This window comes from Candoia aspera, chromosome 4, assembly GCF_035149785.1.
Source record: "Candoia aspera isolate rCanAsp1 chromosome 4, rCanAsp1.hap2, whole genome shotgun sequence".
NCBI lineage: Eukaryota > Metazoa > Chordata > Lepidosauria > Squamata > Boidae > Candoia > Candoia aspera.
In genome coordinates, this window is record NC_086156.1 from 77,192,135 (window position 1) to 77,209,071 (window position 16,937).

Below are 16,937 nucleotides of genomic sequence, written 5' to 3' on the forward strand. Positions count from 1 at the left end.
CTTTGTACCAGAGATTTATATATGCAAGACACTCTCTACGCAGGAAAGCTGCTAATGGAGAAAGGAGGCCTCTGACCTGTGTGCCCATTTTCCTATAGAGGGCACTGTGCCCCATCTTATGACAGCTGGGGCAGGAGAGTAGTAGGCTGCTGCCTAGGTCATAACTTAACCTTAAAGTGATGTGAAGATCTCAGGGTGTGAATCCCTCCCATGATACTTAGCCACCTCAGGTGCCACTCTCACGCCATACTTGCATTTTGCCCAAAGTTCAGTGCAAGGAAAACAGTATCTCCCCCACCTTTTTTGTACGCCATGGGGGTGGGAGCCACCCTTCCTGGAGAAGCAAATCCTTTGCAACCCGTAGTAGAAGGTGTTGCTTCTCAGGGGTACAGTACCCCAAAGTCCCTTACTCCATCCATGTGGGGCACTTAATGACTGTGACAATTTCTGGGCAGGAAGCAGATTTTTTCACATTACAGGCCTAATCATGTTGGGTGGGTGGGTTGCGGGGGAGATGATTCCCACACCTTCTCAGTATTTCTTTGCCAAGTACATACCTCATATAGTTCCTGTAAATGGCATCCCACTAATCTCTTCTTCACCACCACCCCAGCCAGTCTTTCTTTCTGAAAGGGTTTTGATTTTGGATCCAGATCATCAAAGATTATGGGAGAATAGAGTTTCCAATAAAGGGGCAACTTTATACTTAACTTTATACTTAAACCCCAATATACTATGCATTGTGGTTTTCCCCTCGCAGTCCAGAGCAGGGAAAGAAACTGTGAGCAGGGAGTAGTGAATGTACATTTGGGAGATGGGGTTTTCAGTATGTTTCTGAAGGGGGGGTTGGGCTTGGGGGGGTTCAGAGGGAAGAAGAAAGCAGGTGGGGAAATTGTTCCTTCTGCCTCACCCTTTTCCCCTGTCTCCCTTCCTGTCTCTTCTGTTTCTGTTTCTTTTTCCTCCTTTTTTTTTTTTTTTTTTTGCATCTGGGAAGCAGGAAGCTGCTGATGTAAAAAATACGACAATCACAATTTGTCTGTGACGTGCGATTTTGAAAAAAAAAATAACCCTGAAAAGTCTGGGGCGGGGGAAAAAAATAACCCTTTTTGTGTTTTTGGTCAGGATTTTAAAGAAAGATATTTTTATGGTAATTGTTGCTGGTCTATTTTACTATATATTTATGTAATAAATATATGATTAAAAAACAAACAAACCTACCCTTAAACAAAGACAAAACACCTCACAGCCCCAACTGACTTTTGGTGTCTCATTTCTGGTGAATGGTGGCTAGTGTAACGTCCTTTCTTTTACTTCCAAAACTGAGCAAGGGGTTGGGCTGAAATCTGTTCTACAGGTAGGGTGAACACTGTTCTCTTCCATCATTCAACCCATCAAGCCTCCCTTAAGGTGTAAAACCTTGGTTGCACCACACACACAAAGTTCACCAAGCATTCAGGCCGTGGGGACGCAGCCAACCACAGGAAAGGTACACCTCAGTTGCCTCTGTGTTTAAAATTAATCTGAGGATGGGTGATTATTTTTCCTTTTTTGTTTTTGCTAGACAGGAGGGGATCTAATTGGTTCCCTTGCATCTCAGCTAACAAGGGGGATTACTCCAAAATTAGTTTCCCTGGAAGTGGCACCTGTTGCAAAGGGCACGCAGGCCGCCTGCGCCAGAAGGAAAACTTTTACTGAACCTCTTTTATCTTAAACCTCAAGGGAACAGTCAGGCAGGTGAGCCTGTTCACCTCCCACTGGTTTCCACAGGGCTTCAGCCAACACCTCCCTCCCTAGAGAAAATAAGTGGGGCTCCTGTGGCTGAGGTTTGCTTTCCTTCTGGCAGGAAGCAAAGGATCACACCACACCTAGTCCCGATCCCCACAGCTTGGGAAAAAGCACTTCAGAGAGCAAGAAGTGAGTAAATAAGGCAGCCATCCAGAGTTTGTTTTCAATGTATTTTTCTCCTGTAGTTGGCACCACAGCCAGAAAGAGGGACATTCTCTTCACACAGTTCCAATATACACAGACATATTTACAAAGGCGGTTGTGCTGTTTGCTTCTGAGCAGGCAGAGTGGCAGCTGCTACACCTGCATAAATAGATAGCCGGGTCCAGGCCCAAAATAGTCTGGTTAGTGCAATGATGCAGGGAGAATTGGTCAGGAGCCTGGGCTCACAGCATTTCTGCCTATCCTCTCTCCTACTGAGCATCAATGCGGAAGGAGAGCAGCTTTTCCGAGTGCATGTTGTTGAGGGTTCGCAGGTCAGGCAGTTTCAAGAGCAGTTTGGTAAAGCGGGAAGTTTCCTGGGGGTGATTCTTGAGGACGAGGGCACGCAGCGCCCGGATCAGTGTTTCCTGTAGCTGCTCCACCGATGCTGGGTTCTCAATGCCCGAGCGATCTGCACAGAGAAGGGCAGACAGTAAGTACTGCGGAGCAGCAGCCTAGGCTGCAAAGGAAGATACTGCGGTCTGGACTCTGGTTTTATGTATCTCAAATGTCCAGCCTCCCTCCAGGTCACAAGACTGCCCAATTGTAAGAGAAAATCATGCCAGAGATGATCTGCGAATTGCAATGCTTGAAACATAGCTGCTCCTTATTTCTAAAGAACCGTCACTCTACATCTTACTTCACAATGAATGAAGGTCATGTCTCCAAGGACATAAGGCTAAGGTTTAATGATGAAGGGAGAGGTTATGATATCAAAGAAGAATATGGAGAATTTATTTATTTATCACATTTCTACACCGCCCATCTCGACAAACGACTCTGGGCGGTCGTTTGTCAAATTTGGAGAATTGCAGTTACACCTCCAAGGTTTGTAGTAGTTGGAGGGTATGGGCTAAAAGAAAAGACTTGCCTGAGGGAGCTGGAGGGGTTATATTTGGGCAGGGAAGAATCGCACATCTGGAGCTATGAAAGCCATGGGCGAGGACAGCAAATGAATGGGAAAAAACTGCTGGGCAAAGGATACAATCAAAAAGTTTGTATACGAGGACTGGGATTCCCACCAATCTAGGTCAAAGGGTACTTGCCTGCAGAGATCAGCACCACTGCTGTGAAGAGGCCCAGTTCTTCTTCAGATAGCTGCAAGGCACTGAGCTTCTCGCTGAACTCAAACATGGATGTCAGCAGGTCGCCCATGCCCATCCCCCACAACTCTTCAAGGCTGTACTTGGTACGACTCATGAATGTTACAGTCTGTTCCTTGACGTTGAAAAGGGAGGCAAACCGAACCATTAGCACCTGGGGTTGGAGAGAGAAGATAAAAGCTATCAGAACGTAAGTCTGCTTCCACAGAACTGCGTCAAATGCATTTTTTATTTTCTCAAAACACCAAAATGACATCAGAAACCTCTCCAAGCTTTGAAATAATTCCAACTTAGGAAAGATGACTCTAATTATTCCATTTTGTGCCTCTCATGTCATGGCAGCAGCTTCAGACTCATACTATAATGCAGAATCTACTGTATTATTCACTTAAAGATAAAAAGTCCATCAATATGGGTATATAAGAAGAACGGAGGCTTATGCGCATTCAGCTTAAGTCACAATTGTCATGATTCCATGTTGTGCCAAAGTGTTTCCATGCTTATACTGCAAGTTTTGGAATCTACCCCACCACTTTATACCAGTATTTCCTGCCAAGAATCTTCCAAGATGTTTCCAAAGCCAATAAAGGGCAATAAAAGCTCTTATCTGTTTGATACCATAGCATAAGCATGAGATATATGGCAATCTCATGGGCTAAAGCATGGGATTGTGCTTAGCTTTCTCCATTACTGTGTACATAGATTTCCACATTCCCAGTAAAACATATCCGCATGTTAGTACAAAACATGATGACTGCTTAATTTTATTCTGAAGGAAATAAAAATTTGACTGACTTCAGTAAACCATGTCTTAACATGGAAAACATTTACCATCATTAACATCAGGACCAGTGGCACCCATAGGAACTCGCTGTTTTTATGGGAATGGCAAAGGCAGTGTTGTGCCACAAATGCCACCCATCAAGCAGGGTATCCATGTGATGTGATGACCGTACAAAACAACAGCTTTTGATACTGCTGAGATCAATCAGAAACACACAAACACATCCCATGCCCTGCAGACACTGCTGGTAAGGATTAACCCTAACCTCAGGGATTAAAAAAAATACCATGCAAAATTTAAAAACTTTGCATTGCAAGGCCTTTTCTCTAATACTAGTTTGCAAAAATAATCTCTCAGACTGCAATTCTGTGCATAAATAAACATGCTCAGGATCAAACTGCAAGGGGGCTGTTTTTTCTTTCAGAGATCCCAAAGAAGAAAAATTCGTCAGAATTTCCAACCAAATTCTTTTCCTGGCTTTCAAAGCGCTTGTTTTGCTCTGGGTGTGGCTGGGTTCCAGCCTCCCAGAAGCAGACTGTCCTGACAACATCCCTTTAATTACTTGTAATTAGTTTATATTTGAAAGAGAAGCCAACAAAGAAATGTCCTTTTGATGCATTCTCCATACTAAAAAAAATGATGAAGATGGAAAATTGTGATGGGATTTTAAAAACAACCTTGCCTCCCACAGTATTTTCTTTGCAGTGTTTACAAATACGAAGTAGGTTTTTGGGAACAATTATCTCCCTGCATAGAGTAGCAACAGCTTGTAACGAAGGAGGTCCTTAAATTGTAGGTGGAAACACTCCTACCTCAAATGTGCCAGCTTTGAGTAGAGAGACTTGGTCATGTTGTGACAGTTCCTGGAACCCTGGAATGTGTTTGGCAAATTCCACAACTTCTCGTACAGCTGGCGCAAAGCTCAGTGAGAAATCCTCCCAAATCTCCTGGACTGTACGGCCACTATAACCATGAGGATGACAATTCATTGGGCACGCCTGTTGGGAGGGGAAACAGTCATGTAAGGATAAACAAGGGTATGGATTAAAGCAGCTGGAACTAGGTGCACCTGCACAAAAGTTTCTAAGCACCCACTTTTGGCTGTGCACATACATTAGAAATATTTTTTTTTCTTTCCCACCTACTAATCATGATGTTGTACATTCCTAAATAATACTTAGCAAGCTTTGATTTCCCTGCTACCCAAGTTTCTTTTTAAAAAATCATGAAAACAGAGCTTTCATGTATCCATATCAGTGCAACCACAGTGAAATACTGAGGATATACAATGCACATGACCCTTCCATTTCACACATACAGTTGAACAGGGATGCTCTACCTCCTGCCAGTATTTTTTTAGTCCACACCAATATTTTTGGCAGGTATCTCCTATATAATGGCAACCTCTGATCCCAGACCAAAGATTATCACTGGGGCAAGTTCTTTGACCTTCACTCAGACAGAGGTCAAAAGGCTCTGAAAGATTACTGAATGCTACTCCAAATGGGTGGGCATTATTTTTTATTCTAACAAATATTCTTAGCTATTATTTGCTGAGGGATCCACAATAGTTTATGGAATAAAAGAAAAGAAAACCTGCAGAACAAACTTTAAGAACAGAAGGGAAAATAAACACTCTCCCTTAGGTAAATAAACAGCAACCTCTTCTCCTGGGGCATCGGCAGAACACCTAATCCAGTTTTAAGAAGTAACAAGTATCAAGAAGACAAAAACTCATCCAAATCACGTGTTGAATAATTAACCAAACAGCTAAGATAAACATAACTTTCTTGGTTTGAATTCCATTCATATCCCAGGGAAGCACTTGATTTTCCAGCCACATTAAACCCAACCAGCTGCAGAAGGATGTTCCTATCAGGACAACAATTTAGTAACAACTGAGTCCAGAAGGCAAATGGGAAGTTCCATGACAATGTGACACTTACCAGGAGTATATTTCTGGATTCACCTTGCCTAAGGGAGAGGTCTCTTTCCCCAGAGGGACAAAACCTATGTTCATTGATGTGGTTCTGGTGACAAGCAGGACGAGAGGCAGAGCCAGTGTTCCAGTTGTCATTTTGATGATGCAGCCCACTGCTGCGGTAGCTGTTAATCAACCAGTTGTCATCCCAACTCGGAGAACTGTTACTCCCTGCGGGTAGTTGGGGCCCTGCGGCCAGTTTGTCATGGGCATAAACAAAAATCTCTTTGTGGGCTTTAGCCACCTGTGCAATGACATCCTCTATGACATCTCCAGGGCTTGGGGATCGTGGGGGTGTCAGCTGCTGAGAAAACTGGGAGAAGCAAGGCGATGTCTGGGGTGGGGAGGCTGCACGGGATGGTGGGGAAGAAGGTGCCAGTTGAGATTGGTGGCCCAGCAAGAGGGTAGCGGACTGTGGATGTCCTGTTGGTAAGTTCTCAGGGAGGGATTGCGCACTCAGTTGGTTGTTAGCCATGTTGTTCATTGCACTCTGCATCTCAGCCAGCATCCTTTGCTTCTCACGCTTGGGGATGCGCCCAAATCGTACAGCTGCACAGGAGACAGAAAGAAGATGACACTGCATGAAGTATTCCTGTGGAATCCAAGGATCAACTTGGGTCTAAAACACCTGCAGCCTAATCCACGGCTTTTCTTAGCAGCAAAAAAATCTTCCAAAAAACCCAGAAAGTGAAGCAGGGATGGGTAAGCTACATCTTAAAAGACTTTCTATTGATGGAGTCCAGGAAAGAGCCTGTTTGCCTTGTGCCTACACAGCGTGCTTTTCCTTTTGGTGACAAAGGAAACAGCAGGATAAACGGCTCAGCGGAAGTCTGGAGGTGCTAGGACAGAACACCTGGGGAGGCAGTGAACACATGGAGCACGAGTGCCAGTGAGGGGGAGTTAAGGTCAAGCCTGCCTCCTGCGGATTTCATGCACGCCCATAGGGAGTCACTGGGATTTGGGTGGCATATAAACCACCATCATCACCATCATCACCATCATTGTAACAGTACAAAGTAGCTTGCCATTGCTTCCTTTCTAGTTTCGCAATTAACATACATCTCTGGGATTTCCTAGCCATCTCCTATCAAAGTACTAACCAGGTCCAACCCTGCTTAGCTTTTAGAGAACAGGCAGTCTGTGCCAGCAAGCAGGGTGAAAAGAAATTCCACAAGACTGAAATATTTGCTCTTGGTCCAAAAAGAACACAGCCTTCCCTAAACCCTCCAGGACTGCTGCACAACTGCACTGTGCAAGGGCATGGTCCTGGTATCTCAAGGAGGTCCGCCACCAATGGAGAAAGGCAACCAGCTGTCACTCCTCTCTCCTCGCCATCCCTTGCCATTCTCTACCTTCACAATTTTTAGGGGCATTCAAGGGTCAGGAAGATCTGCACCCAAGGGTAGATCACATGTACGACGGATGGAATGCAGACCAAAACCACTGTAGCGCATGTGATCTACCCTTGGGTGCAGATCTTCCCGAGCCCAGAGAGCCCGCCAAAAGGTTCATACAAAGCCGGGCTGTTGCTAGTCTTGAGATCTCTAATTTCATGCTGCAGGCACTCACCATCACGAGACATGCCAACCCTCAGACACTTCTTGAAGCGACACTGCTGGCAACGATTCCGGTTGATGCGGACGATGCTGCAGGTCTCATTTTTCAGGCACTTTTTGTACTGGATGTTCTGCTGAATGCTGCGCCGGAAGAAACCCTGCAGGAGGGAGGAGAGACACAGGCGTCTTAGCCTGGACACGGAACAGCTACTGTATGTCCGATTGCAAATTCTGTGGGTGTGTTTTTCAATACAGTTCCCTGAGATTGTGAGGCAGAGCACAACTGCAAGTGCTTTTGGTGTGAAAATTCTGAAGCGTATTCTCTTTCATGCAACAATTCTGCTACAGGCTTAGCTCCAGAAAAAGGGGGAAGAACTTCAATAGCTTAAAAATGTCTGGAGCAGTGTTTCTCGACCTTGGCAACTTTAAGATGTGTGGATGTCAACTCCCAGAATTCCCCATGCTGGCTGGGGAATTCTGGGAGTTGAAGTCTACACATCTTAAAGTTGCTTAGGTTGAGAAACACTGGTCTAGAGTGTAAATCTGATAGGAGAAAAGAATTGTATTTGCTGTTTTCCTGCATCGAGTCTAACACCAAAGTCTTTTCTCCATAGTAATTGCAAGTAAGAGCCTCTAAAAACACACTGTATTGCCTTCGTATTAAAGTATTTTTGTACAGCGGAGGCAGGATTGACTGCAGAGGACTCTTACATTCTGCTTAGCTGCATGTCAGTATGCAAGGCATTCTTACAGCCATGCCATCTAGATGTGCTGACAACTTTCATAATCCCCAGTAACACGATTTGGAATGACAACGTGAAGTACCAGTACACCTGGATGGGGAGTCTCAGGCAGTCAGCTCAGAGGCAGTCCCTCCAGAAGGGCAAGTATGCAATCAAATCACACAACAGATCCTCAATGTCAATAAGAGCAGGAGTTGGCAGATCTGATCTCTGGAGCATGACATACTCAACCATGCTCCTGTGCTCACATGCAGGTCTCATTCATGTTAAGGACTCTTGAAGGAGATATTCTTGGTAGATTCATTCGTGTGGAAAAGGCATACATTTTTGCCTTTCCCAAAGTACTGAAACATCTTGAGGTAACCCCCTTCCAACACCTTATGCCAAGTGAATTCTAAAGTCCAACATGTTTCTGTTCTTGCATATGGACAAAAAAGTTTACCTTGCAGCCTTCACAAGCATGGACACCATAATGGAAGCCGGAGGCAACATCTCCACAAACTTTACATAGAAGGACCATCCCATTGAGTTCTGAGGGGGAGAGAGAGAGAAAGGCTATGAGATTCCTTGCCTGAAGACTGGATTCATAGCTCTGCAGCTTCAGCCTCTTCAACACTGGTGAGCTTTCCAAGTATTGGATCCACACAGCTGGTTTTGAGGAACCCAGCTAGAATCAATGTTGTTAGAAAGGTAGCACTGACACAAGCTGAAGTAGCTGAATCCCAAGGTAAAACAGCCTGCCAAAAGAGTTGGTAGTTGGTGGAACGGCAAACCCCACAGCTATCCTGTGAGGTGAGGTCACCTCAGCACTCCCCCTCAAATCCATGCTCACCTCAGTATCCTCAATCTGATCCCATCCCCCAAAGCGCAGCTTCCCAGCTCATCACTCACTCGTGATGCTGCTGCTGGTGCTTTTGACAGGGGAGACGCGCCTCCCATCATCCAAGGCCACTTGGAGTCCCACTGGAGAACTGCCAGAGCTGTAGGAAGAGGAAGAAGACGACGACGACGGGGAGGCGTCATCACGAAGCCCAGCTGAACCACCCCCATAGAGGCGTCCAGAATCCTGCACCAGAGATCCAGTAGGTGAAGGTGGGAAATAGCTGGGAAAGGTTGGCTGGGAAGACAGCTGGCAGCTGCCATTCAAACTGTCACTGCCACACAGAGAGATGGGACTGGTGCAGCTTGGGGAAGATCCGTTAGAGCCAATGTAACTGATCACACCACCTGCATAAAAGGAAAAAAGAAATCTGTGACAATCTGTCTTACCCCAGAGCACTTGTGTAGTCTCCTGATTGCTTGTTTCGGTCAGGTAACTGGATGTCATTCTATTCTGCCGTCTAGGTGAAGCTTGAATAATTCTTAGCCACCTTAAACAATAGGATAGGCTTTCAGAGCCCACTGTTGTGAGTAACCCATCTGACAACATGATGCTGTAGAGCTCATACTGGACTGACATGCTCTAAAAGATCTGAGTAGCCTTTCTCTCAGATACACAGAAAGGTAAACAGTCCCTCAAGTCAAGCTTCATTTCTGGCGGCCACACGGACATATCCATGCAGTTCCTTTGAGAAGAATACAAAAGTGGTTTGCCACTGCCTGCTTGCCATTTCTCAGCCTCGTGTATGGCCCTGGGATTTCCTGATGGTCTTCCATCCCAGAACTAAGTAGATTCAGTCTTCTTAAGAGTAGCCAGGATCAGCTAGTTGCTATCCCCTACTCATAAATTTCAACTGATCATCATAATCTAGATCGTTTCCCCATAGTGACTGAGGAATTCTGGGAGTTGAAGTCCAAACATCTTAAAGTTGCCAAGGTTGAAAAACAGAGTTTTAAATTATTTTGTTACTAATCTTAGCACTAATTGCACACTTATTCTGTTTTTAGTTTTTAAATGTTATTGGTCCCTTTAAGTCCTCACCTAAACAGAAAAATGGGCATATATCCAGTAAATCCTTTCAAAAGGGCTTTTATTTAACATGACTGTAACTATGTTTTAAAAACAGAAGAAATCCTGCCAGTAGGCTTCCAAGCTAAGACAGTCTTTCCTTACCTGGCCCCTCCAAATGTGCCGGGACTGCATTTCCCAGCACACCTCTAGCCATACTGGCTGGGAATTCTGGGAAGGGCCATTCCTGCACACCAGGAGTAGCTGGTTAGGGAACAGTGATTGAAGACACAGATTTTAGAAATGCAGAAGAGAAATAAAAGGAGAAAAAGAAGAGAGAGAAGCACCTTGCCAAATGCATATCTTAATCTTGGAAAACCACTACTAAAATAGGACACAGTAAGAGAGATTTGTACATTTCTGAATGTAACTGAGGAAATGTTCCATTTATTATACTAGCAGAGAGGCAATGTGGTTCAAGAAATGCTTAGTGGGCAAATAGCTGAAGACTTAACAAGCTGCTAAGGGTAATAATACAAAGCCTCCCACATACATCAGAGGATTGACCTGGGATAAAATTGCTTCCCTATTCCACCTACAGTGAGCAATCTCTGAACAAGAACAGAACCACATCTACTGAGTCATGTTTGTAAGGCGAGAACCGCATGAGAATACTTTACATTCTATCTCAGCCAGATGAACGAATGTCTGGAGGACTTACGTGTCTATCATTCAAGGATGCTTTAGTTATAAGATTCTTGCGGTAAGCAGAAATGTAGACTAGATGTCCTCCAAGATCCTTCCCAACTCTGAATTTCTGTGAGAGTTTTCCCTTGCTCTTCATCCCCTGAATCAATTGTGCAGAAGTGTCTTATCCCAGAATACAGAAGCACCCTTAGTTATCAAGGGTAATCATCCCCAGCTAGTGTGATACTTTAAGAAAGGTATGTCTCCTCTCATCACCAGCAACTGCGATATTCATTCCTTTCCTCTATACCTCTCACTCCATTCCAGAGACAGCTATTTGTGTGAATCATCATACTTATACCCCCCAAAAGTGGTAATTAGTAAATCAATTCACAATATGGACATGCAAGTTGTATAAGATGTGACAGAGAAGTCAATGGGAACACAGGATCCATGTTCTAGAAGGCATGTGCAGAAACTGGACTGGAGCGGAGTACAATAATCCTATTGCAAATAAAGTGGGAGTAGGAAAACAAAGCAGCCAAGTGTATGGAAACTATCTGGATGGTAGACTTCTCTTCCCAAACACATCTGGATAAAACTTTATAAAGTCTATTTCCTAGCTGCAAACTCTGAACTCATCTCACCAAAATGATTTCTTTTGCAATCCAATTCTTTCTGCTTTCAGATGTTGACCTACATCTTAGGGCTGCAAACAGGGGGGAAAGCCAGTTTCATCCAGTGGTTAAGGCTCCAGGCTGGAATCCAGGAGTCTGTGAGTTCTAGTCCTGCCTTAGGCATGAAAGCCGGCTGGGTGACTTTGAGCCAGTCACTCTCTCTCAGCCCAACCCACCTCACAGGGTTGTTGTTGTGGGGAAAATAGGAGTAAGGAGTGTTAGGTATGTTCCCCACCTTGAGTTATTTATAAAAATAATAAAGGCAGGATAAAAAAATCTTTAAAAGAAATAAGGGAAGGGATGAAGCAAACAACTGATAGCAATGAAACAAGCAGTCAAAAGATCACTGAAAAACAGGGGGAAGCCAAAGTAATTATTTCTTTAAAATGATCCATCACATCCAAAAAACCAATTAAACTGGGAACCTGGTGATTAAAAAAAATACTCAAGGCTTTAGAACTGGGCCACTTGCCAGGAGGCAAGGAGTACTGCCAAGGAGTCTTGGAGCAACAGAAACAAAACCATCAATGCCAGAGGGATTATAAACAAGATCACATGGGAGAAGCAGACTCAGTGCCCAGGTAGGCTTTCAACAACAAGCCAGTCTCGGCTGGGGCTCCCAAGCTTTATCTCCACCAGCTGCTTTATTGGGTGCAGCCCAAGAGCTGGGACTACTGGCTTAGGAGAACAATGCCAGCCAGGGCTGGCAATCCGAAAGCCACCTCCTTTGCCAACAGGGAAGAGGATGGGCGTCAATTAATTCAGCCTTTCCCAAACTGATGTCTTGGCTGGGACTTCTGGGGTTTGCAGTCCCAACATATCTGAGATGCGTCACATTTGAGAAGGCTGAACTGCTACGTTCGTGCTCGGCTGCCCTACACAGTCATCTCACCCTGTCAAAAGGTTAAGATGTCACCAGCCTCAAGCAAGACAAGATCTCCTAGCTAAGGTCTTCTACCCTTGTGCCACCCTGCTTTTATTATCCTAATGAGAGATACTTATCACCCTCCAGCTGTCCCCACAAAATATTTTCCACCCAAAACTGGGGCAAGTGAAGAAACATTCTCCAGAACAAAAAATCTTCTTTAATGCTTTGCTGCAAAAACAAAAACATGCCCACACATCTCTCAGTAATTGCGCCTATTTCTATTGATTTGCTGTACTACCTGCATTTCTGAGTCTCCTGAATTTGAAACATCCACAGTCCCCCCATTCTAGTGTCATGATGTAAACTCATTTCAGACATTCCCCCCCCCAAAAGAGGAGACATTCCCTTATCCCCCCCCCTCACTGGATAGAAAATATCTATAGTAACTGTGCTATAATCCTCAGTGCACTTGGAAACTGGCTTCCTGTTCAGATTGTAATTTCTAGTCTAGATCCTAGACTAGAGAAAATTAGGATGGGGGAGCCACAACTGGGGTAACACCCACAACTCCAGTCATTCATTTCAGAACTCTGCCTCTTACATTTTTCTCCACATTGTATGAGCCAACGGCAACCTGCTTATACACTAATTCTGCAGAACTGAGATTTGAATTAGAGTAAGTGGGGAAATGAGAGGGATTTTTATCCTTCTGCAGTTGCAGAAAATAAAAATGGCAACCTAAGCGAAGGCTGAAAAATAGGTGGGTGGGCTTATGGGTGATATTCCTTAACAGAAAATAAAAGCTGATTACTGCAGCCACAGGAACTTCTCACTAGCTTTAAAGACAACAGAAGCAACTTCACTCTCCCTAGCCAAGCCCCATGGAGGAAGGCATCGCCAAATGCCATGCCGCACTGTATTTGTCTGGAACTTTATCCATCTCTGATTCTAAGCAGAGTTACCAAGGACGAACAAGGATGCAGATAATTCAGGCAAACCCTGTAATTTAAACTAAATATTGCTGTGCTGCAGAGGCCTGGGATGCAGCCAAGTCCCTTGGCTGGTTAAGGCAAACATCTTCATCATCTTGTCTCTGACTTGAATATACTGTAGCTACTGCAGAATCGTAGGCTCAACGTCCTTTTCTCCTCTGCTCCTGGCCTCTCCTTTACAACACTCTTCCTTCCCCTTTTTAACAGGTAAGCAGCAGAGTTTACAAATCTGCCAGATCAGACCATGAAGGGTGGAGCAGGGAATCCCAGTGGAGGAAGCTATGCACATGTGCAGCTGTCCCTCCCAAGAATATTAAAGCAGACCATCCCAGGTGAGTCAGAGAGAATAAATAATGCTTGAAGGCACAAGACAGCACTGAAAGTTATGAGCAGATCCAGCTGGAGAGTTTCCAAATGGGTCCACAGAAGGGAAAGATATGTCATATCTGTTTGCAATATATGTCACTAGTCCTCGGTCTCCCAGAGAGGAGACTTGGGAGTGGCAGGAGACACATGTAGTCAGAGGTACAAAGCTAGATGTTGTCCATTTGTTCGCTTCATGAGGATAAAGCCAGTATGGATTAGACTCAGTGGAAAGCTTTCAATAAAATTGCCCAGAACTCTTTATATCCAAACACCATCACAATGTACATGTGCAGGCAGGGGAATGTGATCACTCATTAAAACAGAGATGACTATATATCTGATATGTTATGATATATGAAGGATCCCTTCTGTGAGATGGAGTGAATATTTAACCAGTGCTGATCTTGGGTTTTTTGTGGCTGAGAACAGGTTCAACCTCACAGGTGCAAAAAATAGCAGAATAACCTCTGTAGAAAGGGTGTTGCTATTACAATGAACCAAGATGTTTATTCTTAATCCAAAACTAAAGCATCCGACTTAGAAACCACTTTCACAAGGAAACCCAAACTGTAACACATTAAAGATAAACAGAGCAATCCTAAATATGTGCAATTATTTGGGGGGTGGACCATCCCAAACCCGGTGGGTTTTAGCTGTAAAGAAATTTACAATCCAGCATTATTGATAACCAAGGGAGTCCCCCTCCTCAGCTGCTCTATTTCTCTTGTACAGTAAACACAGATCATAGTACAAATGATGACCCTGTTACCTTAAAACAAATGCAACATTGTGGGATTTTAAAAAATTCAAGACAGTCTTGCATCAAGTTCAGCTACTGGCAGCTGTGTCAATAGTTTTCTTGGCAGCTTTAAGTAGCTAATCAGTGCCTTCTTCCAAGATATATTAGTGTGTGTGTGTGTGTTTTAACTTCCCAATCTAGCCTACAATCCAGGCAATTCCTGGTGGCCTCTTATCCAGTCAATCAAGGCTAGCTAGGGGCTGCCATCTGGTGAAGTTATTGGTGGCGGGGATAGGGGACATTCTCATTCAGAATGAAATGAAGAGGCACCACGAAAACTGGAAGAGGTTCAAGGGCTGGGATTCTCACATTACTTACTGTAATTTTTAGTTCATCCCAGGCCCATCCCAAGATGCGGAAAACAGGCAGGTTCCACTCACCCAGTTGCTATTCGGACAGGCCTCATGACTTATCCAAAATTTTCATATCCCCAAAAGATCTAGAGCCGTTCCTCACTCAGAGTTTAATGACCAGGAACCACGATAATACGGTTGGCAGATCGGACGGCTCCCCTCAACGTGTCATGCTTGCACATGGTCCCCTCCCCTCTTTCTCAGCCCCGCCCCGCACGCTTCGCCTTTCCCCTCACCCACCTATTGGCTCATAATGAGAAGACAGGACACCCTGGAGAAGATGCTGATGCTAGGGAGAGTGGAAGGCAAAAGGAAGAGGGGCCGACCAAGGGCAAGGTGGATGGATGATATTCTAGAGGTGACGGACTCGTCCCTGGGGGAGCTGGGGGTGTTGACGACCGACAGGAGGCTCTGGCGTGGGCTGGTCCATGAAGTCACGAAGAGTCGGAAGCGACTGAACGAATAAACAACAACCACCTATTGGCTCCGCTTCCTCCTCCACCCATTAGCGAATTCCACCCTGAACGCCCGCCCAGGAGGGAGGTGACAGAACACTGTTGCTTCCTGAATGATGACGTTACGCAGAGAGGCGTGGCTAAAGAGGTAATTGAGGCGATACAGACCAATGGGTGGTAGGGGCGGGGCCGGTAAGGAAAACAAACCTTGCACGTGGCTGAGCCAGGCAAGAGGACACGTGAGACCCTCACTGGGGGAATCCCAAAAAGGGTGGGATTCCAAAGGGGGACAACGCGATTTAAAACGTCGAGGAGGAAAAGATCCTTGGGAGCGACCTCCCTCAGGAAGGAAACTCTGAGGAACCATAAACTAGAGAGAGAGATTTCCCATTTCCTGACACTCTCAGACGGGATTTCATTGAAAAATACTTGTGAGGCTCCATAGGAAAGCAAAACAGCTCCCTTCTCCTCCGAACTGCCCTCATCCGCCACCTGCCCGTCAGTTCAAAGGACAAGGGAGGGCGTCGCCTGCGACTACTAGTGGCCCAAGTCCTTGGCTCTACCCTTTCCACTCCGAAAGGGGAGGTTGATCTCCTCCCTTGAGACCGGCACCTAAACTCTTACTCCCCTTGCCACCGATCCCCAAAGCGGGACCTACAGTGCACGGCTGGCAAATTAATCCTTTTTAACTGGGAGATGGGAACAGGATAGAAGAGAAGAGCTAAGCGACGTGCCCCCTCGACTTTCCTCCCAGCTCCCAAAGTCACATTCCTCCGCGGGGTGGCGGTTCAGAAAGGATCCTTCCTCCCATGTATAGTTAATGCGGTTAAGAAGCAAACTTCTTCATACATACCCGCGCTACTTGGGGAGGTGAGACCCCTGCCTACCCCACCAGCTCATGCGGAGAAAACGCAGACTCCGCTGAGCCGGGGTGCTGGCGTACAGACCAACCCGTTTCGGAGAAAGAGGCTGACCTCTACGGCCGGACTCTATGCTACAGAAAAGGGTAGCAGGGCCACGTGTGCGGGTGAGGAGGGTCAAATTACCGGTTTTCTCAATGCAGGAAAATAAATATGTGTGGGAATCCGATGGCAAGAAGCAGGGGCTTACCTGGGGTGTTGTTATTATCATCCAAAGTTGCCATCCTGTTCAGCTGACAGCTGTCATTCATATCAAGCGATGATGCAAGTTGAGATTCGACTGGTGAGGAGGGAGGAAAGCAAAGGGCTGCTCTCTTCCCCTCCTCTTTCTTCTTTTTATCTCCCCGAAGTTATGTTACAATACAAAAAAAAATCAGCTTGCACGGGATGATGGTGATTTGCTTCTTTAAATTTCGTATTTTGCACCAAGACTCAGACTGGAAAGAACTGGAGCTTGGCTGCGCATGCAAAGATTCTCACGCCAGCCGGGAGCTCGATTATGCCACTGCCTCTCCCTTCGCCTGCAAAATGTTAATCTGCCAAAGCTCACTCTCTCCCTGCAGCTGCGCAGACACCAGCACGCGGCTCAGGAACATCCACCATGTGACTCCAGGGGAGAGCCTCGTGTCCCAGTGACACACTTTCTACTACTGCTGCAGCAACAGCAGGCACATTGCACTGGGCTTCTTCACAGTGCTTGAACGCAAGGGTTGCAGGGAGTTGTAGTTTCCCCGAACAGCTTTTTTTTTTGCGCCTGCGCAGCTTTTGTTTCTGCTGCG

The 16,937-nt window shown here is 45.5% G+C and overlaps 1 protein-coding gene across 1 annotated transcript; it reads right to left on the reverse strand.

Annotated features, from left to right (window-relative positions):
* Window positions 1-1,939: 1,939 nt before the first annotated feature.
* NR1D1 (nuclear receptor subfamily 1 group D member 1) lies at window positions 1,940-16,705 on the reverse strand. The gene is made up of 8 exons (XM_063300673.1): window positions 16,349-16,705; window positions 9,045-9,380; window positions 8,596-8,684; window positions 7,424-7,568; window positions 5,820-6,403; window positions 4,686-4,871; window positions 3,033-3,243; window positions 1,940-2,398 (listed from the first exon to the last, which is right to left on the reverse strand). The coding sequence occupies exons 1-8, from the start codon at window positions 16,407-16,409 to the stop codon at window positions 2,199-2,201; spliced, it is 1,812 nt and encodes a 603-aa protein (XP_063156743.1). The 5' UTR covers window positions 16,410-16,705; the 3' UTR covers window positions 1,940-2,198.
* Window positions 16,706-16,937: the final 232 nt, after the last annotated feature.

Bases quoted from the DNA above. Each gene is read 5' to 3' on its own strand.
- NR1D1 (XM_063300673.1), bottom strand. From the start codon at position 16,409: ATGAATGACAGCTGTCAGCTGAACAGGATGGCAACTTTGGATGATAAT. The intron at 8,685-9,044 runs GTGAGTGATGAG...TCTCCCCCTCAG, and splicing joins CACCAGCAGCAGCATCACGA to AACTCAATGGGATGGTCCTT. The intron at 6,404-7,423 runs GTGAGTGCCTGC...TCTCCTGTGCAG, and splicing joins GGTTGGCATGTCTCGTGATG to CTGTACGATTTGGGCGCATC.